This window comes from Phyllobates terribilis, unplaced genomic scaffold, assembly GCF_046119375.1.
Source record: "Phyllobates terribilis strain yellow unplaced genomic scaffold, ASM4611937v1 Scaffold_3__8_contigs__length_932513732, whole genome shotgun sequence".
Taxonomy (NCBI): Eukaryota; Metazoa; Chordata; class Amphibia; order Anura; family Dendrobatidae; genus Phyllobates; species Phyllobates terribilis.
This window is the reverse complement of record NW_027362763.1, coordinates 384,859,110-384,883,738: the sequence shown is the minus strand read 5'-3', so window position 1 is coordinate 384,883,738 and position 24,629 is coordinate 384,859,110. Positions and strand designations below refer to the sequence as shown.

Sequence of the window (24,629 nt, the reverse complement as noted above, 5' to 3'; positions counted from 1 at the left end):
TTCAAATTATGTGCAGAATATATTCTTAGGAAGACCGGACTTGCTGAAAAAGAAGGAATCAAAATTGCTGGACACAGCATCAACAATCCTAATATGCAGATGATACAACATTGATAGCTACAAACGTAAATGGAATGAAGGACTTATTACAGAGTGTCAAGATGGAAAGTTCGAACATGGGACTGCTACTCTATACAAAGAAGACAAAGATCTTGACTACTGCCAGGTACGATCGGGACTCATTTTGCATGGACAGCAACAAACTGGAAGTGCTAAAGGACTTCAACCTACTCAGATCAATGATCACTAAAGAAGCAGAGACGATATTGGAAGTCAATAGAATAGCTAAGGGAAAATCAACATTGAATTACAGGACAAGGTCTCCAAATCAAGGAACAATTCACTGATGAAGAAGACATGGCTCTTACATAGTTTGGTATTTTCTGAAATAACATATGGATGCGAAATCTGGATGATGAAGAAACAAGACAGAAGAAGAATTGACTCCTTCAAAATGTGGTGCTTGAGAAGAATGTTATCAATACTATGGATGGCAAAAAAGAGCAAACAAATCAATCTTGGAACAAATCAAGCAAGACCTATCACTTGAAGCAAGGATCACCAAGCTACGACTTGCCTACTTTGGACACATCATACGAAGAGAGCAATCCCTTGAGAAGGACATCATGGACGGAAGGAACATGGCTTGTTACAATCAAAATATCGGCTGAGAAGACACTGGTGGACCTATCTATGATTGCGCAAGACCGATCTTCCTACAGATCGTTCATCCATCAAGTAGCCATGGCTCAAGATCAAGCCAAAGGGCGTTGAATAATAATAATAATTGATAAAAATGATCTATTAACATAACACCTCTATTTTAGGATATTCTTACTTTACAGCATTTTGCACAGCTATCTAAAAGTATTGCACAGTACTGTATATATAGTTATGTTTTACTTATTCTACAAATTTTTACTATAATATATAATATACATTTTGGCAAACATTTTAATCACCAAGTACAAACTGCTAAAAATTTTGATCCTTCTAATAAGTCGCTAATCAGTTGATTAATGGAACACTAAAAACAGGAGGTTGCCGAGTCCTATTAGTGTAATTTTTTTTCTTTCGTTAATTAGTCTAACATTTGAATAATTGGCTACTAAATATATATATATATTGTGACAGAGTCACTGGTATTATATGCAAGGGGAGGTATGTGTCACTCAGGATGCTCTCCTGTGTGAATTAAGACCTACTGAATTTCTGCCAGCATGTTATGTGCTGGGAGTTTGCTCTTTTAAAGGGTGTGGTTTTATGGGAATGACATAGAGAGGGAGGGAAGTCATTCCCCATACCTCCCCCTCAGGGTGTGGCTGAGAAAACTTTAAATGTTCAGTCTTGTTTTTCTCCTCTGTGTTGTGTTTGGAGAGGCAAGGTCTCCAGACTGGACCGCCATAGCTCAGGATGAAGCTGAAGGCTAGACATAACCGGTGTGGGTGAACCGCACACACACACACACACACATATGGACTGGACTACCATTTACCATTTGTTTTGTTGTTTTGCCAGTAAGGCAGTGTTTATTTTGGCTGGAGTTGCAGAGCTTTATGCCATATAATAAAGCCTGCAGAGAAAACCTAATTCCTGAGTCTACTTCCAGAAGCGGCCGAGCGAGTCGTCCCACCACAATATATATAAAAAACTAGTACAGTAGCATAACAATAAACAGACATAAAAAAATATTACATTCATTTTCCTATACAGTGGCTAGCGGAAGTAATCACCCCCTTGGCTTTTTACTTATTTTGTTACATTACGATCTGTGTTTAAATATTCTTGTAATCTGATTAATGTGTGATGCGTCAGCACTAAATAGTCTAAGCTGGTGAAGTGAGAAAAAAAATAGTCATAAATTAAATTTATGGGATTAAATAAATAAAAATTGGCATGTGCATATGTATTCACTCTTTTGCGATGAAGCCCCTAAAAATTTCTGGTGCAAACAATTACCTTCACAAGTCATATGCTTAGTGAAAATTTGCACTCAGATGGACTTCCTAAGTGTCACATGGTCTGTCAGTATATGCACACCTTTTCTGAAAGGCCACAGAGGCTGCAACACCATTAAATAAGAGGCACCTTTAACCAAACAATACTATGAAGACCAAGGAGATCTCCAAACAAGTCAGGGACAAATATGAGAAGTATAAGTCAGGATGGGGTTATAAAAAAATATCCCAGTCTCTGATGACCCCCGGAGCACCTTCAAATCCATTATCATCAAATGGAAAGAACATGGTACCACAGCAAACCTGCCAAGAGAGGGATTAAGGGAAAATGTGTAAGTGCTTTGGAGTGGCCTAGTCAAAGCCTAGACCTTAATCCAATTGAGAATCTATGATCAGACTTGAAGATTGCTGTTCACCAGAGGAAACCGTCTAATTTGAAAGAGCTGGAGCAGTTTTGCCTTGAGGAATGGGCAAAAATCCCAGTGGCAAGATGTGAAAAACTCAGAAACTTTAGGGGGGTGATAAGTTTAGCAAAAAACAAATAAAACAAAAAACAAATGTTCACAGTTGTAGGCATGTCCTTTACATGAACTGATGCAAACCATCAAAAAAACTGTGAAATTCCAGGTTGTGAGGTAGCAAAACACAAAAATGGCAAGGGGATGAATACTTTCGCAAACCACTGTACATACAATGGAGATGGTGTTTTAATAACCATACTGAAAGCAGTTCATTGTTAACTTCCCAAAACATCCAAATTAGATAAAAGTGTCAACAAATTGCCATGTAAATATATTTTATCATATTGGTATTTTATATCTTTAAAAGATTAAAAATTATGTTTCCCATTTCCTTGCCATGTCATTATTGCTTAAGATTTTTAAGCATAAACTATTTCTTATAGAAATTTTTATAAAATCACCTGTGCAAGAGAATCTACATGTGGGACAGATATACACTGCTCAAAAAAATAAAGGGAACACTTAAACAACAGAATATAACTCCAAGTGGATCAAACTTCTGTGAAATCAAACTGTCCACTTAGGATGCAACACTGATGGACAATCAATTTCACATGCTGCTGTGCAAATGGAATAGACAATAGATGGAAATTATTGTCAATTATCAAGACACACTCAATAAAGGTCAATAAAGGAGTGGTTCTGCAGGTGGGGACCACAGACCACATCTCAGTACCAATGCTTTCTGGCTGATGTTTTTGTCACGTTTGAATGTTGGTTGCGCTTTCACACTTGTGGTAGCATGAGATGGACTCTACAACCCACAGAAGTTGCTCAGGTAGTGCAGCTCATCCAGGATGGCACATCAATGCGAGCTGTGGCAAGAAGGTTTGCTGTGTCTGTCAGTGTAGTGTCCAGAGGCTGGAGGCGCTACGAGGAGACAGGTCAGTACATCAGGAGACGTGGAGGGGGCCGCAGGATGGAAACAACCCAGCTTCAGGACCGCTACCTCTGCCTTTGTGCAAGGAGGAACAGGAGGAGCACTAGCAGTGCCCTGCAAAATGACCTCCAGCAGGCCACAAATGTGCATGTGTCTGCACAAATGGTTAGAAACTGACTCCATGAGGGTGGTATGAGCGCCCGACGTCCACAAATGGGGGTTGTGCTCACAGCCCAACACCATGCAGGACCCTTGGCTTTTGCCACAGAACATCAGGTTTGGCAAAGTCGCCACTGGCGCCCTGTGTTCTTCACAGATGAAAGCAGGTTCACACTGAGCACATGTGACAGATGTGACAGAGTCTGGAGACGTCATGGAGAGCGATCTGCTGTCTGAAACATCCTTCAGCATGACCGGTTTGGCAGTGGGTCAGTAATGGTGTGGGGTGGCATTTCTTTGGAGGGTCGCACAGCCCTCCATGTGCTCACCAGAGGTAGCCTGACTGCCATTAGGTACCGAGATGAGATCCTCAGACCCCTTGTGAGACCATATGCTGGTGCAGTTGGCCCTGGGTTCCTCCTAATGCAGGACAATGCCAGACCTCATGTGGCTGGCGTGTGTCAGCAGTTCCTGCAAGATAAAGGAATTGAAGCTATGGACTGGCCCGCCCATTTCCCAGACCTGAATCCAATTGAGCACATCTGGGATATCATATCTCGCTCCATCCACTAATGTCACGTCACGTTGCACCACAGAGTGTCCAGGAGTTGGCGGATGCTTTAGTCCAGGTCTGGGAGGAGATTCCAAAGGAGACCATCCGCAACCTCATAAGGAGCATGCCCATGCGTTGCAGGGAGGTCATACAGGCACGTGGAGGCCACACACAATACTGAGCCTCATTTTGACTTGTTTTAAGGACATTACATCAAAGTTGTATCAGCCTGTAGTGTGTTTTTCCACTTTACTTTTGGGGGTGACTCCAAATCCAGGCCTCTATTGGTTAATAAATTTGATTTCCATTTATGATTTTTGTGTGATTTTGTTGTCAGCAAATTCAACTTTGTACAGAACAAAGTATTCAACGAGAATATTTCATTCATTCAGATCCAGGATGTGTTATTTGAGTGTTCCCTTTATTTTTTTGAGCAGTGTATTTAGTATGTGTGTCCACCAGCACTGGGCACATAAAGTGATTGTTCTCAGAGTGAAAAAGAAGATTAACTGGGGTGCCATACCATTTTTTTATGATTCCAATTAAAAATTATTATGTTTTGTGTGCTCATGTTATTGTGGGTCAACTGTAGCATAATTTGGCCACACCTTCCATGTGTCAACAATATTAATAGTGGCACATGGAAGGTGGGGGCCAAATTATGCTTCTTAAAGCAACATTATTTTCAATAGTTGTATTGTCTGTAAAAGACACTGTGAGAAATGCAAGCCAAATTATAATAAAAAGATACAAAATGTGTGAACATTTACAAGTAGTTCTCCTCCTGATATACATTGGCATCTGTCAAGAGAACATATTTTGAGGTAGCAGTAAGCAATGAAATTAAAACAAACTACTTGTGGACATTTTTCTTTTGATCCACTTCCAAATCCCTTCTACTCTTGGCAGAGCTGACGCGATAGTCAAATCATTTTGGCAGTTATCAACTTTTTAAATATGGAGATTTAAATGAAGTATTTACAAGGTATTGGTGGTCAGTGCCAAATCCTCACACAAATGGGACATCTCCTTTTAAAGAGAGAACTAAAATGAAGCAATTTACAATCTTGAAATAGCTACAACCTGTCAAATCTTGTACATTCTTTTTAAAAACAACAATAGATAAATACTATGTGTAGTGGCTGGAAAAAGCAATGGCCTCCAATGATGATTTTATATATTTTGTTGTGTAACAACATTGGATTTAATTATGCTTTATTTGACCTCAATCAAAAGATTATTTATTTCTTTATGCTTTCAGTTATTAAAAACAAGATAATTGAATGCACAAACATGTTCTTCTGTTACTCTGACACTCCTAAATTATCAATTACACTGCTAATTGTTTTTGAGTCAGAAAGGGTATGTTTCAAATATTTAATCTCAGCTTCATTAACAAGTTATACACTATATGGATGGGATTCACATCTTCATTATTAAATTTAGGTTTTTCATTCAGTCCCGTCAACAAAGTTATTTTTAATCAAGCCCCTAGCCATACAGTCTGCCTTTACAAACATTTGTGAATGAATGGATCATTCTCTCTTAAAGTGAACCCAACAGTTAATCCATTTTCAGTATGTATCAGATACTGGCTGTATGATTCCTATGATTCCAGCCAGGTATGTTTGCTCTGAAATGCTACGACATTTCAGAGAAAAACATACTTTAAAAGATGCTTAGGACAGAACAGCATGTGAGACTTATCAGAAAACCTGCCCACTGCCCTAAACTGACAGGTTTTTTAGGAACCACAGCAACTGAAGCACAAAATGGAGACTAAATGTAAAGCTACAGAACAGGGTTGCTGACTGCTGAGATATAATATTGCATCTATGTATATACTATACAGTATAATGTTGGTAATATGTATTGTATTGGCCTTTATTTGTACAAAACAGTTGTTATTTAATTTTCCACACATCATGTCTCAGGCTATACAGTAAAGCTTACTAGTGTTTATTGAGTGTCTGTTACTGTTTGTTTATTGAGTGTACTCAGTTAGTCAGAATGTGAAAACTTCAATATTTAAAGATACAAAAAGTTCAAAAAGAATGACTACAAAGTAGTGTTGAGCGAATTTGTTCGACATTTCGAATTCGTGTTCGTGTTCGGGGTTCCGGCTTCTTCGCGCCAAAAAAATCGTCTCCGCCCGTGAATATCTCTGATTTGCCACGCTGTCACGCAGATGTTATCTGTGTGACAACATGTCAAATCAGGGATGTTCATGGGCAGAGCTGATTTTTTGGCGCAAAGAAGCCGGAACCCCGAACACAAACCCGAATTTGAAATGTCAAACAAATTCGCTCAACACTACTACAAAGCCATTATTACACATCATGGTCTCCATTGTAAGGCTGCGTGTAAAGTGGAAGCCATATACAATTTTTCAGCAATATATTGCACTTCAAAGCACTATTTGCATTCTAAAATGTCATTACAATCTGGAGATTTTATTAACTTGCACTAAATAATTCATTTTAATGCACAGTATATACAAAGTGCTGGTGTCTGTATCTTTCACAATTTCACTGAACTCATAGAAAACTCATTGTCTTGTATAGCTTGCAGCTTTAATATTTACAACTATACAAGATTCCTATTTCCAGGAAGTGATGTGAGCAGATTCATCAGGCATTTTCCCTATACAGTGATTCTACTTGCTTAAGGCATAATTTATTCATTAGACAATTAAGTCTATAACATGAACGAGTCCTCTTCCTGATACGAAGTGAACATTAGTGAAGACCGCTGCGGTCATTATTTGTCGCTGTATGTTACCCCCTTAACCCTCGAGGGTGGTTTGCACGTTAATGACAAGGCCAATTTTTACAATTCTGACCACTGTCACTTTATGAGGTAATTACTCTGGAACGCTTCAACAGATCCCCCTGATTCTGAGATTGTTTTTTCGTGACATATTGTACTTCATGATTTTGATTAAATTTCTTCGATATCACTTGTGTTTATTTGTGAAAAAAAATGGAAATTTGGTGAAAATTTTGAAAATTTAGCAATTTTCAAAATTAGAATTTTTATGCCCTTAAATCAGAGAGATAACATTTCCCACATGTGTACTTTACATCAGCACAATTTTGGAACCCAAATTTATTTTTGTTAGGGAGCTATAAGGGTTAAAAGTTGACCAGTGATTTCTCATTTTTCCAACAAAATTTACAAAACCATTTTTTTAGGGACCACATCACATTTGAAGTCACTTTGAGAGGTCTTTATGACAGAAAATACCCCAAAGTGACACCATTCTAAAAACTGCACCCCTCAAGGTGCTCAAAACCACATTCAAGAACTTTATTAACCCTTCAGATGCTTCACAGGAATTTTTCGAATGTGTAAGAAAAAAATGAACATTTAACTTTTTTCACAAAAATGTTACTTTAGACCCAATTTTTTTTATTTTCACAGGGGTAACAAGAAAAAATGGACCCCAAAATTTGTTGTGCAATTTCCCCTGGGCACGCAGATACCCCATATGTGGGGAAAAAACACTGTTTGGGCGCACGGCAGAGCTCAGAAGGGAAGGAGCGCCATTTGACTTTTTTATTGTAAAATTTGCTTGAATAATTAGCGGACGCCAGGTTGCGTTTGGAGAGCCCCTGATGTGCCTAAACATTGGAGCTCCCCCACAAGTGACCCCATTTTGCAAACTAGACCCCCCAAGGCACCTATCTAGATGCATAGTGAGCACTTGGAACCCCCAGGTGCTTCACAAATTGATTCATAAAAATGAAAAAGTATTTTTCTTTTCACTTTTTCATTTTTACGAATCAATTTGAGATGCACCTGGGGGTTCCAAGTGCTCACTATGCATCTAGATAGGTGCCTTGGGGGGTCTAGTTTCCAAAATGGGGTCACTTGTGGGGGAGCTCCAATGTTTAGACACACAGGGGTTCTCCAAATGCAACATGGTGTCCGCTAGCAAATTGAATGGAAAATCGGCTCAAATTGTTAGCGGACGCCATGTTGCATTTGGAGAGCCCTAACCCTAACCCCAAACCCAGCCCTAACCTTAGCCCAACCCTAACCCGAGAGTTCATTTTTTACGCCGTTCCTCGTGCGGTATAAGTGATTAGACGACCTTATTCTTCGGGTCGGTGAGACTACAGCGATACCAGAATCATATGGGGTTTTTATGACTGACAGCTGTCACACACTAAAAGACGCATTTTTTCTAAAATCTAGTTTTTGCATCGCCATATTTTGAGAGCTATAATTTTTCCAGATTCTGGCAGACAGTTATGTGACGGCTTGTTTTTTGCGGATGAGTTAACGTTGTTATTGGTGCCATTTTCAGGCACGTGACATTTTTTGATCGCTTTCTATTCCGATTTTTGGGAGGCAGAATAAACAAAAACCAACAATTCAGGAATTGTTTTCTTTGTTTTTTTTATTCTGTTCCACGTGTGGTAAAATTGATAAGGCAGCATTATTCTTCGGGTCAGTACGTTTACATTGGTACCACATTTATATAGTTTTTCTATGTTTTGCACTTTTACGTAATAAAAGCAATTTTCTAGAAAAAATTATTTTTTAGCATAGCTTTATTCTGAGAGCTATAACTTTTTTATTTTTCAGCTGATGGAGCTGTATGGGGGCTTGTTTTTTGTGGGACGAGATGACGTTTTCAGCGGTACCATTTTCATTTATATTCGTCTTTTTGATTGCGTGTTATTCCATTTTATGTTTGGTGGTATGATGATAAAGCATTGTTTTTTGCTTCGTTTTTTATTTTTATTTTTTACCGTGCTCACTGAAGGGGTTAACTAGTGGGACAGTTTTATAGATCAGGTTGTTCCGGACGCGGCGATACCAAATATGTGTACTTTTATTGTTTTTTTTTTTTTTTTTTTATAATAATATTTATTGATGGGTATATTATATTTTTATTTTTGGTGGATTATTTTTTTTATTTTTTTTTAAAATATTTTTATAATTTTTATTTTTTTTTTCACTTTCTGACAGTTTTTATACTTTTTTACTTTGTCCCACTCTGGGACTTTCACTTTTTTTTCTCTGATCGCCTGCATGGCACAGGAATGCAGCAACATCCCTGTGCCATGCAGGCTGTCAGCGCTGGACAGGGAGAAGATAGTTTGGAGATGCACTGCGCATGTCCAAAAAATCTTCCTGCTGTCTGGTGACCCGGATGTTGTCATGACTACATCAGGTCGTCATGGCAACATCCTGGAAGCCGCGGCAGACAGTGCTGGAGGCCGGAAGAGGAGGTGAGTGTCTGCGATCACCTCACCTTGCCACCGCAATGCTGCGATCGACTTCGATTGCAGCATTGCGGGGTTAACGTGCGGGGAGCGGTGCGGGGAGCGGTGCGGAACCGTTCCCTGCACATAGGCGATCGCGCCCGCACAGCCTGTGTGCGCGCGCGATCGCGATGACGTACTAATACGGGTCTGGCTCTTAAGTCCCAGGGCACAGACGCGTATTAGTACGTCTAATGTTGTTAAGGGGTTAATCACCTGATTATAATAAAGTATTTGATACTTGTATATGATGTACTGACGTTCTAATTGGCTAAAGTGCAAGGCAGATCACATAGAACACAACTCATTCAGTGTAAGTTTTTTTTTTAAATAGATATTTGCTTTTAATAGGATACTGCAAAATGCCACATCCTTAGTAAACAGTTGTGGTCGGTGAAGCTGAAGGTAGACAAATTTGAACCCTTTGCAAGAATTCCAATGTCTGAAAGTTCTTTCAGGCTCTCTAATTTTTTAAGATTTTCCTTCTGAAATGTAAAGTGCTGTGGAATATGTTGACGATATAGAAATTAAAAATGATTAAAAATGATATTATTTAATTTGTGTGCAGCATGCCTAATTTTTTGTCCACTGTGTGCAGAACAAAGTACCATACAGTAGGGTCAGATGAAAGCATTTTATAAAACTTATTTGAAAACTGGGCATATGAAATCTACCAAATCTTACCATAGGCACCTTTCCAACACCTTTAATAACTATCTTTGGAACTGCAAGGTAAGAAATGTCCTGAAATCTTAGCAAAGACCGTGGTAATTCACTATAAGTTATTTACTCATCCCAAATATTCTCTAGTCAATCTATGGTTTTCCACTATGTAGGGAAAAATTCCATAGATTTCAAAAATAGTTCTATAACATACCTATAATTGGGCTATCACCAATCCGTCCAACCATTTTATTTGGTATCCCGCCAGTTGATGTAGCACAGGATAAGTTGCCCTTTGAATCAATTGCTACAGCACCAACAGTGTCATGCATCCTAGGAAAAATGGTAAAATGCAGTATTTAATACAACATATTAAATAATTGTATTTTAAATCATTCGGTGCATACAATATACTTAAAATGCTAAATATTCTGTATAATACAATAATGAAGACTATGATGTCACAGTGTCTTCATATGCATAATTAAAGTGAAATATAGTAGGAACTATCCTACTTTCCTAGCACCCACAGAATCTCTGAAACCACTACTGATAAAGCCTCAATGATTAGAAAACCGTAATGATCCCTGCTTGAGATTGACCTTTTCTAAAAGAAATAAAGATAATGTTTTACGTTTAAATAATGTTAAGTCCTTCTTTAATGTATGTGCAAAAAAAAATTTTTTTCAATTTTTAAATTGTCCCTTAGGGCTATTTTAGGCTATTTTAGGTTTGTATTTCCAATTTTATTTTCAGGAGGAGATTGCAGATGTGTCATTATCATAAGAGCATTATGGGTGAAGTGCTGCTTGAGTCCAATAGTTAGAAAATAATAAGTAGAACACCGCAAATAGATAACATGCTCAAGAATAGTAGCTTAAAATAATACGAGTAATCATATGAGGAGTACAAACAGCTTGGGAAAGAGTTTATAGTAGTTGGAGACTGGAGCTAGGCAGAAGGCTAGACACAATTCTCAAGTAATGCCCTAGAGTTTCATGTGCTCTGAAGTAGACCGAAAGAGGAAACAAAATGGCAACCACAGGAACAAATGGGCCATCTTAGTAAAGGACATATTCAGATGCAATATAGCAGCCTCCAGTGGTAAGGAGTGAACATGCAACACAATTTTCAATGTGTACAATAGCAGCTACTAGAGGTCAATAAGCAGACAGCAGCAGCCTGACACGAAGGATTATAACGATTGATAGCATCTCTATTCACAGCTGATTACACATGATCTACCATTCACAATAGGTGATGTCACAAGGCCCCGTCACACTAAGCGACGCTACAGCGATCCCGACAACGATACGACCTGACAGGGATCGTTGCTGCGTCGCTATGTGGTCGCTGGTGAGATGTCAAACAGTCAGATCTTCCCAACGACGAAGCAACGATCCTGCGACCCGTAACGTTCTGTATAACGATGCAAGCCTATGTGTTTCTGTGTCTGAGTCGTCAACAAGGTCGTTGGTAAAGTGTCAAACATACCGATGCATGCTACCCAGCGGGGCTTCAACGATCAAAGAAATGTCCAGACTATTCCGACACGACCAGCAATCTCACAGCAGGGGCCTGGTCGCTGCTAAGTGTCAAACGTAGTGAGATAGCTACTGAGGTCGCTGTTGCGTCACAAAACTTGTGACTCAGCAGCGATCTCGCTAGCGATCTCGCTTAGTGTGACGGGGGCTTCATCTCACCTCCTCCCATCCCTTCACAATGACCTTTGCACAAGCTCATTAGATGCTTCAATACAAAAGCTGAGTCACTCTATTGCTGTTAATGTTCACTACATACTTATTTCATGAAACAACAAACAGTTTGAGTGTAGAATATCACAAGTGGCCTGTATGAAAACAGAGTTCTAATTTTTTTTTTACAGATTCTGCTAATGGGAACCTGTCATCAGGTTTTTCCCATATAAAGTAGAGCCAGCACTTTCAAGTCCTCTGCTATAGTATTCTAGTAGGCTGTATGTATGTCCCCAGTCCACTCTGCAAGGCACAAAAACGACCTTTTATTATACTCACAGACAGCGAGGTCTGGTCTGATGGGTGTCTCTGGTCTTGATCCACTGATAAGCACTGAAAGCTCTGTAGGGCGCATACACTGGCTTTACCTACAGGTCATGCACACCATACTACTTTGTTTTGCCCTCGGCAGGGCAGAGAGAAGTGCACCTCCGCAGGATGAGGGACACTATGTGGATGACGTAGGATGCGTCATCCACATGAAGCACGGGAGGAAGATAACGGTCTTAAGAAAAGAGGAGGCACTAGATCAAGACCATGGATGCCCATCAGAACAGACCGCGCCATCTATGAGTATAATGAAAGGTCTTTTTTGTGCCTTGCAGAGCGGATTGAGAACATACATGCAGCATACTACAATGCTATAACAGAGGGCTGAAGATGCTTGTCATACGCTACATGGGAAAAATCTAATGACAGGTTCCATTTAAGGAAAAAAAATACCAACATTTTTTGAAAAATACATTTAACAGAAAAATCTGATGTAAACAATAGGTTACTTTCTGATGAAACATTCTCTTTAAAAATGAATTAGTATTAGCTCTCATTCCAAGGACTAAGTAATATTAGATTATTGCCAGTCATCAAGGATTCCAAATTGTTGGTAAGTGGTAGGACCCCTAATACAGTGACAGTCCAGAGATTGAGATGTTTGTGATCCTCTTTGTATTCCAGCATCAAATACTTTCTTTTCCTAGGTTGATTACCTTAAAATAGAGAAATTCTAATTATCATTTTCTTGCTGAATTTTTATTATGTCTCCCCGCTCTTATATTAATTTATGTTTTTTTTTTTTACATTTTTATCTCCAGGTACTACTTTTGTATTTGCAGATCTGAGCCTCATTACTTCACAATATTTCTGACATGGTTGCCAGAACTCACATTACCATTGATTGTAATTTGTGGACCATGTTGAGCAAAGCAGTGATTGGGACCAGCACACTATGATAATCCAACAAACTTTGTAAGTAATTGAAATATTTTAAAGGTAAGTTTCCCACTTCGTCAGAAAAGACCATTCTATTTTGCAGTTTAATAATCTCCAATGTGCTAACAGTAATTGAGCTCTAAATGTTCTGTGATCAGAGGAAGACAGTCCTTATAGAGGGAACATTATTCACACAAGTGTCATCAGTAATAAAATTTAGACATAAGATGAATGGCATCAAATTAGCACATTGCCATTTAGGAGAGATACCTGGCTATTTTTATTGTTACCCGGTAGGAAATCATGTTATTTTATGCTATCAGTTGAGGAGCTGTTCACATGTTTTCTGGCTAGCTCCTATCACGGTAAATTCAAGGTGACAATGAAAGCATACTTCTATAAAACTCTTTTGGCAGGCTTCCCAGAGCACCTGCTGGTCTACTTTAATCCCATTCCATATGTCTGGTGTATGAATGGCATTGCTATGTTCTTATAGAAGGAAAGTGTACTCTACACATGGTGCTGTTTTTCTCTCATCGTATCTGAATTAAATTCACTGGCATACACATTTTGTATATCCATAATAAAAAAATGGGGTATTGCACAAAATGTCTTAAGAAAACAAGTATGAATCATTCTTCATTGTGTCATTAATTAAAAAAAAAGACAACAAATTAGCCTTAAATGAGATTTTCAAAGATTAAAACACTAAAGCGACGAAATACGACTGGTGGTAGACTGACCCTCTGAATCAAAATGAAGAATTTAGAGGCTGCGCACATATCCATTGGATCGAGCTTAGCTGCAGAACTGGTCATTACCCAACAATGCGCTACTCTGTCTGGGTAAACATTGTAGTGTCCGACTGTTGACTGGAAAGTGATATACAATTTATTATATTTTAGTAATATTATGTGCTTCATATCTAAGAGTCAGTTTCAGACAGGAATTTTATTTTATTCTCAATTCTTTTCTCAATTTCATGAGTAACTTAAAGGGGTTTTCCCAAGGAAAAAATGTCACTTTAATCAATAGATCTTGGAATGATAATAAGTTCCCCAATTGGATGTGTTTAAATAAAATGTTCCTGTTCTGAGATAATCTTATAAATGTGCCCCTGCTATGTACTGTGTAATGGCTGTGTCTGACCGTACAGGGACATGGTCTGATCATTCCACATCTCCTGGGCAGGGGAGGGGAGGAGTATACAGACAGGACAGCACGGGATTGCAAATTATTCTTTTCTTGAAGTAAAACATTGTTTAAAAACAGGCAGTGAAATATTTTACCTTACAAAAAGAATCATCTGTGATCCCCTGCTGTAATGTCTGTATACTCTTTTGCGCCCTCCTCTGCCCAGGAGATGTGGTATGATCAGACCATGTTCCTGTATGGTCAGACACAGCTATTACACAGCACACAGCAGGGGCACATTTATAAGATTATCTCAGCACAGGAACATTTTATTTAAACACATCCAATTGTGGAACTTATTATTATTCCAAGATCTATTGATTAAAATGAACTTTTGATCCTTGGAAAACCCCTTCAAGACCCATATAGACAGGCCAAAAATGGAAGTATGAGAGTTCCTAAGAATGCATATTCCCCATTATTGGCCTTTCTAAATAGACCAGCAAATGTTCAAATGAGATGAATTTTTATATGATTTTTTAACCTCTTCCCCACTGAGCAATTTTCCATTTTTGAGCTTTCATTTTTTTCCTCCCCTTCTTCCAAGAGCCATAACTGTTTTATTTTTCCATTGATATAGATGTGTAGGGGCTTGATTTTTATAGGACAAGTTTTACATTTGAATGACACCATCCATTTTATTTTGTGATGTACTGGAAAGCAGGAAAAAAAATTCTAAGTGCAGTAGAAATGCTAAAAAAGTGTAATCATCATGTCATTGTGTTTTGGATTTTGCTTTTACAGTGTTCATTATATGGTGAAAATGACCAGGTAATATGATTATCCAGATCAGTTTGATAACAGTGATGCCAAACGTTTTTATTAATACCATTTTGGGGTAGATATGATGTTTTGATCACCCCTTATTTCATTTGTTTTTGTGGTGTTGCAGCGGCCAAAAAACTTCAATATTGGCTATTATATTTTCTTTCTCATTACACCATTTAATGATTGGGTTAAATAATTTCATATTTTCAGACATCAGACTTTTATGGATGTGGCGATATCATGTATAGTATGTGTATTTTTTTCTTTTTTAAATCATTATTTTTAATGGAGGTTAAAGGGGAGTGATTCAAACGTTTATGTTTTTTATATTTTCAGATTTTTAAAAGCATTTTGTTTACTTTTTATTGTATTTTGTAGTCCCATCAGGGGACTTGCAGTCATCCGGTCACTTATATATAAATACTGCAATGTTGTTGAATATGGGAAAAATCATTGTCTCCTACGCCATCCATAAGCTTGCTTTCATCCGAGCACCATCATGAAGGGTGCGGGGGTCTTCAGCAGTACCTGGCAATCAGGGCAACCCATCGGTGCACCGCAATCGCATCAGTGGGAAACTGATGGGTGGTAAGAACAGTAAGGTACCCAGGATGCGCGATGTAAATGTGTCTTACAGATTAACAGCGGGATTTAGCAGGTTAACGGATGCTGGCTCCGCTCCACTTGCGGCTGTTAAACACTGATGATGGCTGAATAATAGAGCCATTATCTGCTGGCAAAGATGTGGCCTCAGTTCATAAGCCTGGATCAAAGACAAGGAGCAGACATTGGAAGTACAAGTACCTACAACATTGGTAAGGGGTAAAGCAAGTGTAAAAATCATTGTTCTTGGCACCGCATCGCCCAGTAAACAGGACATTTGCTACTGCGAAAATGATGTTCTACATTCACAGAATGATCATATTACAATCACTCTGTGTGCATGGAAGTGCAGTCGGCCTATGCAAACAGGTTATTAAATGACCACTGATCGGCTTATATATAACCAATTGGCAATCGTTTAAAAAAAAAATTGTGATTTTGGTTACAGTAAAACATGCTGGAAGACATGCCTGTAATAGCAGTATATGGCAAAGTCAATCTTTCAGCATACTTCTGACAAAAATAAATAGCAATAGTGTTTTTTGAGCCATATCTGTTTTTTTTAAGTGGGAGGAGAACACAGAGGAGAAGAAGGGAACAAAAGAAAAGTTTTATCTCTCCACCTTTGGAATGTGTTCCAATATTTTTTAACCTATTATTCCATTCTTTTGCAGCATAAATCTAAATCCACTGTTGAACTTTACACAGCAAGAGTTAAATGATAAAATTTAGGCTGCCTACAACGACGAATGGGGTCACCTTATGAATTATGCATGATGCCTCCATATTTGGCTGAGCCTCCTCCCATCAGGCTAAAGCTGTTTTTAATTAGAGCAGGATCCTACCTGCCCTTTAAATTTGTAGGCTTTTAGCCCAGGAGAGGCATGTTTGATAAATGTTAGTTTAGGGTCCCACCAAAGAAAAGGTATGCCTTGTCATGGCTGGTGGGCTCTCATGCGTTGGCCAATATATGCGCTAAGTGCCTTCATTTTTATAAGTATATTCAATATATTGCAGAATTAATGTATTCAATGTTTCCATACATCTTAGTGATTACAACGTGCTGCTGTATTCTCTTGTTTGTATATTATGCATTCATAGCAGCTTGCACCTGTTCACACTTACTTTATGTTGTTCAGTGGTGCTAATTAACATATCAGTTATTATTTATAAGAAAAATAAACTGGAAAAATATAGACAGTTTATCTGCAAAGACAACAGAAACAACATACTGTAAAGTAAATATCTGATGTACAGTAAATAGAGGTATCTATATAAATATGGTTTAGAGTTAACCCCTTAGTGACCACCAATACGTCTTTTTACTGAGCTGAGATATAAGAGCATAGCTTCCCTAAACGGGTGAAAATGCAGCAGCTGTCCACTATAGCTGACATCCTGCTGCATCAGCCACAATCAGCGTTGGCACTGACCAAGGCCGTTTAATCCCTTAGATGCTGCTGTTAATGATGACTACAGCATCTACGTGGTTCACAGCGTGTAAGGGCTCCCTATTTAACCCCATCGGCACACTGAGATAATGATTGTCTGATCCTGATGGTTGCTATCGTAATTCACAGCCAAATAATGGCCTCAGAGTCTGCCAGCTACAGTGGCCTGTTGAGATATGAGCAACATTTACAGTGCTGCTCACCATTATTGGCACACCTTCATTTTTTTATAAACAATATCATCAGAAATAAATGGAAATGTACCAAAGTTATATCCTCAGAATTTTTAATTAGTGGTCCAAAGTAATACAACAATAAAACATTGTTTTTCAACTTCCATGTTGCAATTTCAAAGAAGAAACAGAATAGACAGCATGTGCAGCAGTAAAGGCACCCCTAATTAATACTTGGTTGCACACCCTTTGGCATTGCTGACAGCCCCCACACGTTTCTTGTAGCCATCTATAAGCTTCTTGCTCTTCTCAGCTGGAATTTTCTCCCACTCTTCCTTTGCAGTTTATTTAAGCTCTTGAACGTTTACAGGGTTCTTTTTCCCAATAGCAGATTTCAGCTCAGACCAAAGATTTTCAATGTGATTGAGGTCAGAACTCATTGCTGGCCATTTTAAAACAGTCCATTGTTTCTTTTTCAACCATTCCTTTGTACTTTAAATGTGTGCTTTGGGTCATTGTCTTGCTGGAGGACCCATGATCTTCGACTCAGACCAAGTTTTGTTACACTGGGTAGGACATTTTGCTCTAAAATATATTGATTATTCTCTGATTTCATAATTGCTGTGATACGGTCAAGGTCTCCAGTACCGGATGCAGCAAAGCCACACCACAGCATTATGGATCCTCCACCATACTTAACTGTTGGTAAGGTGTTCTTTTCCTTAGACCTGGCCTTCAGGTCTTTGGATGTTTGACGTGGTGTTTTTTTCACCATTCGCACCAACCTTCGAAGACATCTCTTGTCAATTTTCCTCTTTCCCCCATGTCCAGGGAGGTTCTTGACGGTTCCATGCTTGGCAAACTTCTTAATAACATTGCACACTGTTGAAACTGGGATACCAAGTTCTTTGGAGATGGCCTTATACCCTTTGGAAGTCTTGTGTTTGATAATAATAGGAGTTCTGATGTCCTCAGACAGCTCCTTTGTCTTTACCATTGTGACAAAGGAACAGGACCATGTGGCTTTTTAAAACAGTGAAGTCATCAATCATTGGTTAATTCATGTCACATGGGCACCGACAATTAATCACAGGTGAATCTCTTTTGTGATTTTACCACAGGCGAGTCAAAATGTGTTTTCATACTAAACTAATGCAAAGGGTGCCAATACCAGTGACACAGCAAGCTTTAGGTTTTTCTATTTTTCCCTTTCATTTGTTTTTGGTTTTAAATTATTGTTTATCATTTTCTCTTTTGTATTTAACACGAGTGCTCTATACAAAAAAACTGTTTCACTTGATTCATTTTTTTCAGGAGATATTCCACATTATGTACTTAAACTTCATGGGTTCCAATAACGATGAGCAGGACTGTAGGTGGTAAAAATAACATTTTTCATTCCTGGCATGCATTAATTCCTGAAAAGTATATCTGAAGGGTTAATAAACTACCTAACAGCAGTTTTGAACACGTTGAGCGGTGCGGTTTTTAAAATGGTATCACTTTTGGGGGTTTTCCAATTTATTAAAAACTGAATAGATCCCTAAAAATAAGTTTTGTAAATTTCATCAAAACAAATGAAAAATTGATGCTACATTTTAAAGCCTTTTAACATCCTAACAAAGTAAAAAAAAACATTTTATAAATGGTGCTGATGTAAAGCAAACAATGTTATTTATTTACTTTTTTTGTGTGGTAGACTATCTGTATTAAAGAGATAATTCAAATTTTGAAAATTATGTCAAATGTCTGATATTTTTATACATCAATGCAAAGCATATTGACCTAAATTTACCATTAACATAAAGTATAATGTGTCACAAAGAATCAATGTCAAAATCATTGGGATATGTTGAAAGTTATTGCTACATAAAGTGACACTTGTCAGATTTCAAAAATTTGACCAGGTCACTAAGTCATTAAAAAGAAAATTCTTATAATGGTCTTCTGTCCCTTTTCTGACAATCACAATATTTTCATCAAAGAAGAACAAAGATCAATGCATATACCCCGGCAGAATTTTTCCTTTCTTGGCCTTGTTTCAGAGAATATGAATGATAACAAAAAACTTTTTCTCCACTCATGGTTATTGGTTGGGTGAAGCCATTTATTGTCAAACTACTGTGTTTTCTCTTTTTAAATCTTAATGACAACCAAAAACATCCAAATGACCCTGATCAAAAGTTCACTATGTATTGCCCCCTCTAACATCAATGACAGCTTGAAGTCTTTTGTGATAGCTGTGGATGAGGTTCTTTAATTTATCAGATGGTAAAGCTGCCAATTCTTCTTGGCAAAAAGCCTCCAGTTCCTGTAAATTCCTGGGCTGTATAGCATGAACTGCGCACTTCAGATCTCCCCAGAGTGGCTCAATGATATTGAAGTCAGGAGACTGAGATGGTCACTCCAGAATAATAGAATCATAGAATCATAGAATGGTAGAGTTGGAGGGGACCTCCTGGGTCATCTGGTCCAACCCCCTGCTCAAAGCAGGATTCACTAAATCATCTCAGACAGATATCTGTCCAGCCTCTGTTTGAAGACGTCCATTGAAGGGGAACTCACCACCTCTCGTGGCAGCCTGTTCCACTCATTGATCACCCTAACTGTCAAAAAGTTTTTTCTAATATCTAATCTGTGTCTCCTCCCATTCAGTTTCATCCCATTGCTTCTAGTCTTTCCTTGTGCAAATGAGAATAAAGATGATCCTTCTACAATGTGACAGCCCTTGAGATATATGTAGACAGCTATTAAGTCTCCTCTCAATCTTCTTTTTTGCAAGCTAAACATTCCCAAATCCTGTAACTGTTCCTCATAGGACATGGTTTGCAGACCGGTCACCATTCTGGTCGCTCTTCTCTGAACTTGCTCCAGTTTGTTGATGTCTTTTTTAAAATGTGGTGCCCAAACCTTCAGTTTGTTCTGCTGTAGCCAATGACAGGTCCACTTGGCCTTGTGTTTTGGATCGTTGTCATGTTGGAACGTCCAAGTAAGTCCCATTCACAACTTCCGAGCTGATGAGTGCAAATTTGCCTCCAGTGTTTGCTGATAACATGCTGCATTCATCTTTCCTTCAACTTTTACCAAGTTTCATGTGCCTTTGTAGCTCACACATCCCCAAAACATCAGCGATCCACCTCTGTGCTTTTACTGTAGGAATGGTGTTCCTTTCATCATAGGCCTTGTTGACCTCTTTTCAAATGTAAACGTTTATGGTTGTGGCCAAAAAGTTCAATTTTTTGTCTCATCACTCCAAATTACCTTGTTCCAGAAGTTTTGAGGCTTGTCTCTGTGCTGTTTGGCGTACTGCAGGTGAGATACTTTGCGGCATTTGGGCAGTAACGGCTTTCTTCTGGTGAATCGACCATGCAGCCCATTTTTCTTCAAGTGCCTCCTTATTGTGCATCTTGAAACAGCCACAACGCTAGTTTTCAGAAATCTGAATTTCAGCCAATGTTATTTGTGGGTTTTTCTTTGTATCCCGAACAATTTTCCTAGCAGTTGTGGCCAACATTTTTGTTGTTCTACCTGACCGTGGTTTGTTTTTTACAGAGCTCCTGATTTTCCATTTGTTAATCACAGTTTGAATGCTGCTGACTGGCATTATCAATTCCTTGGATATTTTTTGTGTTATACAGTTCAACTATCTTTTCCTGTAGATCCGTTGACAATTCTTTTGCTTTCCCCATGACTCACAATCCAGAAACGTCAGTGGCTGGATGACAGATGCAAGAGTCTGTCTGGATCCCAGAAATTCACTCAGCTTTTATGCACTGATTACAAACAAACAGGTCACAGGTGAGAGTGTTACCTTTAGTAGTCATTCAAACCCATTTGTGTCAAATTCTGTGCACGTTATCAGGCCAAATCAGGAGGGTAGGTGAACTTTTGATCAGGGTCCTTTGCATGTTTTTGGTTGTCATTAAGATTTGAAAAGAGAAAACACAGTAGTTTGACAATAAATGGCTTCACCCAACCAATAACCATGAGTGGAGAAAAAGTTTTTTTTGTTATTATTCATGTTCTCTGAAACAAGGCCAAGAAAGGAAAGATTCTGCCAGGGTATGTAAACTTTTGAGCACAACTGTATATATGGAAAGATAACGGCATAAGATTACATGTCTTCTGGAGGCAATTGGTCACTTACGATTTTATTCAGGGGTATCAGACTACAGGGGGCTGAATACATGTATATCACATATAATCCCAATAAAAACATAAAAACATTAAAGCTTGTGGAACCAAACCACCTTAAAAGGTTAAAAGGAACCTGTCAGGTCCCCCATGCTCTCCAACTCAGCAGCTTCACGACCTTAGAGGCGCATTGCGCATGACTGAAAGTGCAGAAGATGTACGTGAGCTGTCTTCCGCACTTCCGGTAATGCACAGACCACATCTAAAGCTGGGAAAAAATACACCCGCCTTCAGAAGCTCAATGATGCTGCAGAGTAGAGCCGTGGCCATGTGTGAGATTTGCAGGGAGCTGGTGATGACACTCGCTCTTGCAAATCATGTTATCACACCCACAGGGTTGTGATAACATGCAAAGAAGTCCAACTAGTCTTGGAAAACTAATGCCCCATAGACTTGTCAAAGGCCTAATTAGTATAGGAAAAGCAGAGGTTATAAATTCTTTTTTAGACATGGATGTAAGTGAATAACATTATAAAAGGCTGGTTAGGCAGGGAATTTAGTCATACATGTGTGAATTCTGCTGGGCTGGAGGGCATGGGGGCCTGACAAGTTTCCTTTAAACCACCTTAAATCAAGATAACAGATATTATATGTGGTGGAAGTTTAACATTGAAAGCATGAAGGGTCTTGTGCCGCATCTCAGCTCAGCAGGATCTACTGTCTGGAATAGAACAGTTTTGTGAAATGAAACTAAGAGATAGTTTTCATTTTCATCCATTCATCTTCTATGTTTCTACTCTAGGCAATCAGGTTCTTTAACCCAGCAATAAGACGGCTAAATCTGACCGTACAAAGTAACTGCCTGACATAGTCCACCAAATAATATCAGCATCCTCTATATAACAAATATGCTGAGCGACCTAATTTTCCACCATAACTTTTTTCCCAGTAATACCCATGTAAGTGGACTGTACACTCAGCAGTATAGGGCTAATTTAGTGAAAATAATAATAGCCATAATAGACACTAAATAAATGTTGGTACATTATTGAAAGGCACTACAGAGAGATGTAATGTGCTTCAAGTGATAAAACAGAATAGCGGTTTGAGATAAAGCATTGTATATAGCAAGAGCGCATAGAATGGCCCATTGCAGAGAATGGGAAGCTGCATTATGATTTGATGCCATTATCCGAGTCCTGTACAAATATATTGATTTTTATGGACCCATTACGAAGTTTGTACATCAGAATGGCATCTCATTTTATGCCCACATACAAAAATGACATTTTGTTTTGTCCGATGAAATTGTAGAGAAAATGCAGTTGCTGAGGATATGGGTTTTATTCATCTATTGTCTGTTCTGGTGGAAAAAGGCCTTATTACAGACTTTCCAGACTTCCTTTGTCATAAGATGTTGACTGGGGTGATGCAGACATCCTTAAACTTAGGATCAGTACTGTTGAATTTTATGGTAACTATAGAGGGAATGTGATAAATACATTTAAATATGACAAAGGGATGTATTTATTTATTTATTTAGTACACAGATCCTTTATCTTACTTACATTTCAGGGCTAAAAAGATTTGTTACACTTTGATGATATTTTTGGTTTTTTTCTTTAACAGCATTCGCAGTTACCAGTTCCTCTGTTGGGATTTTTTCAATTTTTAACTTTTCAGCAAATTTATTGGCTCCACTTCCAGTTAACATAATGTGGGGAGTCTACAAAACACAATTAAAATAATAGATCTGTAAAATACCAAAATACAGCGGATACAAAAGGTGTAATGACAAAAATATGCCTTGATGCCCACACAATAAAAACTAATAAAACATATTCCCTTGTATATTATTAAAGATAAGAGGCAAGCCTGTGGCCAGTATCACACGTCTGAGAGTCACGGTCCAAGTACAGACCTCGATGTCCAGAAAGACCACTAGTATCCTGATCCAAACGCAATAGCCTCATAGCTGTTGAGTTTGCGTCAGAAAACCTTGAAACCAGCCTCAGACTATGTGCACACAAAGTGTTTTTACTGCATTTCCACCACGGATGCGCTGCGAAAACGCTTGTTAATAGGTCTGCCAGCTATAGCAATGGTAATCCTGATGTGCTGCACATGATGCGGAAATTTCCGCTCAGGATTACCATTGCGGTAAAAACCACAGCATGACCATTGGGCGGGTGTTTCTGCTGCAAATTTGCGCCCATTGACTTGAATTGAACTGCAGCAAATCTGTAGGTATAATATTTATACCTGCGGATTTTCTGAGTTTCAATTAAAGCCAATAGCTGCAAATTTGCAGCGGAAACGAGGTGTGGGTGGTATCCGGGTCGGGAGAGGAGGACTACTACTCCTCTCATCTGACCCCTGCTCCCACTGATAAAAGCGAGAGCAGCGCGGCTGGGGGGAGCAGTAGTCTGCTCTTCCAAGCTGGCGTGCCCGCGGTAAAAAAAAGAAAAAAAAAGTAAAAATTAAAAAAAAACACTTTACTCAACTGTCCGGTGCCCCCGGTGTCCTCCTGGTCCTCGGTCCCCAGTGATGCTCTCCTCACGGTGGCCGGCGGTACACTGCAGGGAGCGCGCGCGCTCCCAGCAGTGTACTGTGCTGTCATGTGAGCGATCAACAGATTGCTCACATGACCTCACCATGGGAACATTCTGAAGAATGATTCTAAGTAGAAAAGTATTTGGGTGCTTGAATTCTTATAGAGGAATCCTGGGACCATGAAAAAAAACTAACACAATGCTCAGTTAAAAAATCAAAGAATTAAAAGATTTGTTCAATGAAGATTGGTGATAAGAAAGGATAAGTAATAACTTATAGATCGGTGGGGATCCAACCGCTGGGCCGTGCACTGATCGGCAAAATGAGGTACTTTTATCCCTGTAAGAATGGAGCGTTAGTACTTATACCTGACTTTTGCATTTATTTCCTATGGAGCTGTTGAGCGCAGTGCTTATCTTTTCCATGCAGCCCCATAGAGAATGAATGGAGTGGTGGTCCATCATGCTCACTGCCACTTTATTCTGAAAGAAATAAAGGTACTCTTTTCTGCCTTTTGATGCGGATATTAGCAATAATTAGCGGTTAGACTCCATGACCTATAACTTATCACCTACCCTACATAAATGTATATTTAAAATAAGAAATATACTATTGTTTCTTAACTAGGTGAGAATTTTGATGTTTTATCTTAAACATTTGCCTTTTTAAGTGCTAATTCAGTTTTTTATTTCAGGAATCTGCTATCTCCCAAGACTATTC

The 24,629-nt window shown here is 38.7% G+C and overlaps 1 protein-coding gene across 5 annotated transcripts in view; it reads right to left on the bottom strand.

The window, feature by feature from the left end:
- The window catches only part of LOC141259460 (isoaspartyl peptidase/L-asparaginase-like), an 83,102-nt gene that overhangs the window by 14,413 nt on the left and 44,060 nt on the right, over positions 1-24,629 (bottom strand). For all 5 annotated transcript variants that reach the window (XM_073675489.1, XM_073675488.1, XM_073675485.1 and 2 more), the window contains exons 4-5: positions 22,925-23,082; positions 10,285-10,403 (exon numbers count right to left, since the gene is read on the bottom strand). In XM_073675489.1, coding sequence (XP_073531590.1) covers positions 10,285-10,403; positions 22,925-23,082 — 277 coding nt within the window. The remainder of the gene's footprint in view (positions 1-10,284; positions 10,404-22,924; positions 23,083-24,629) is intronic.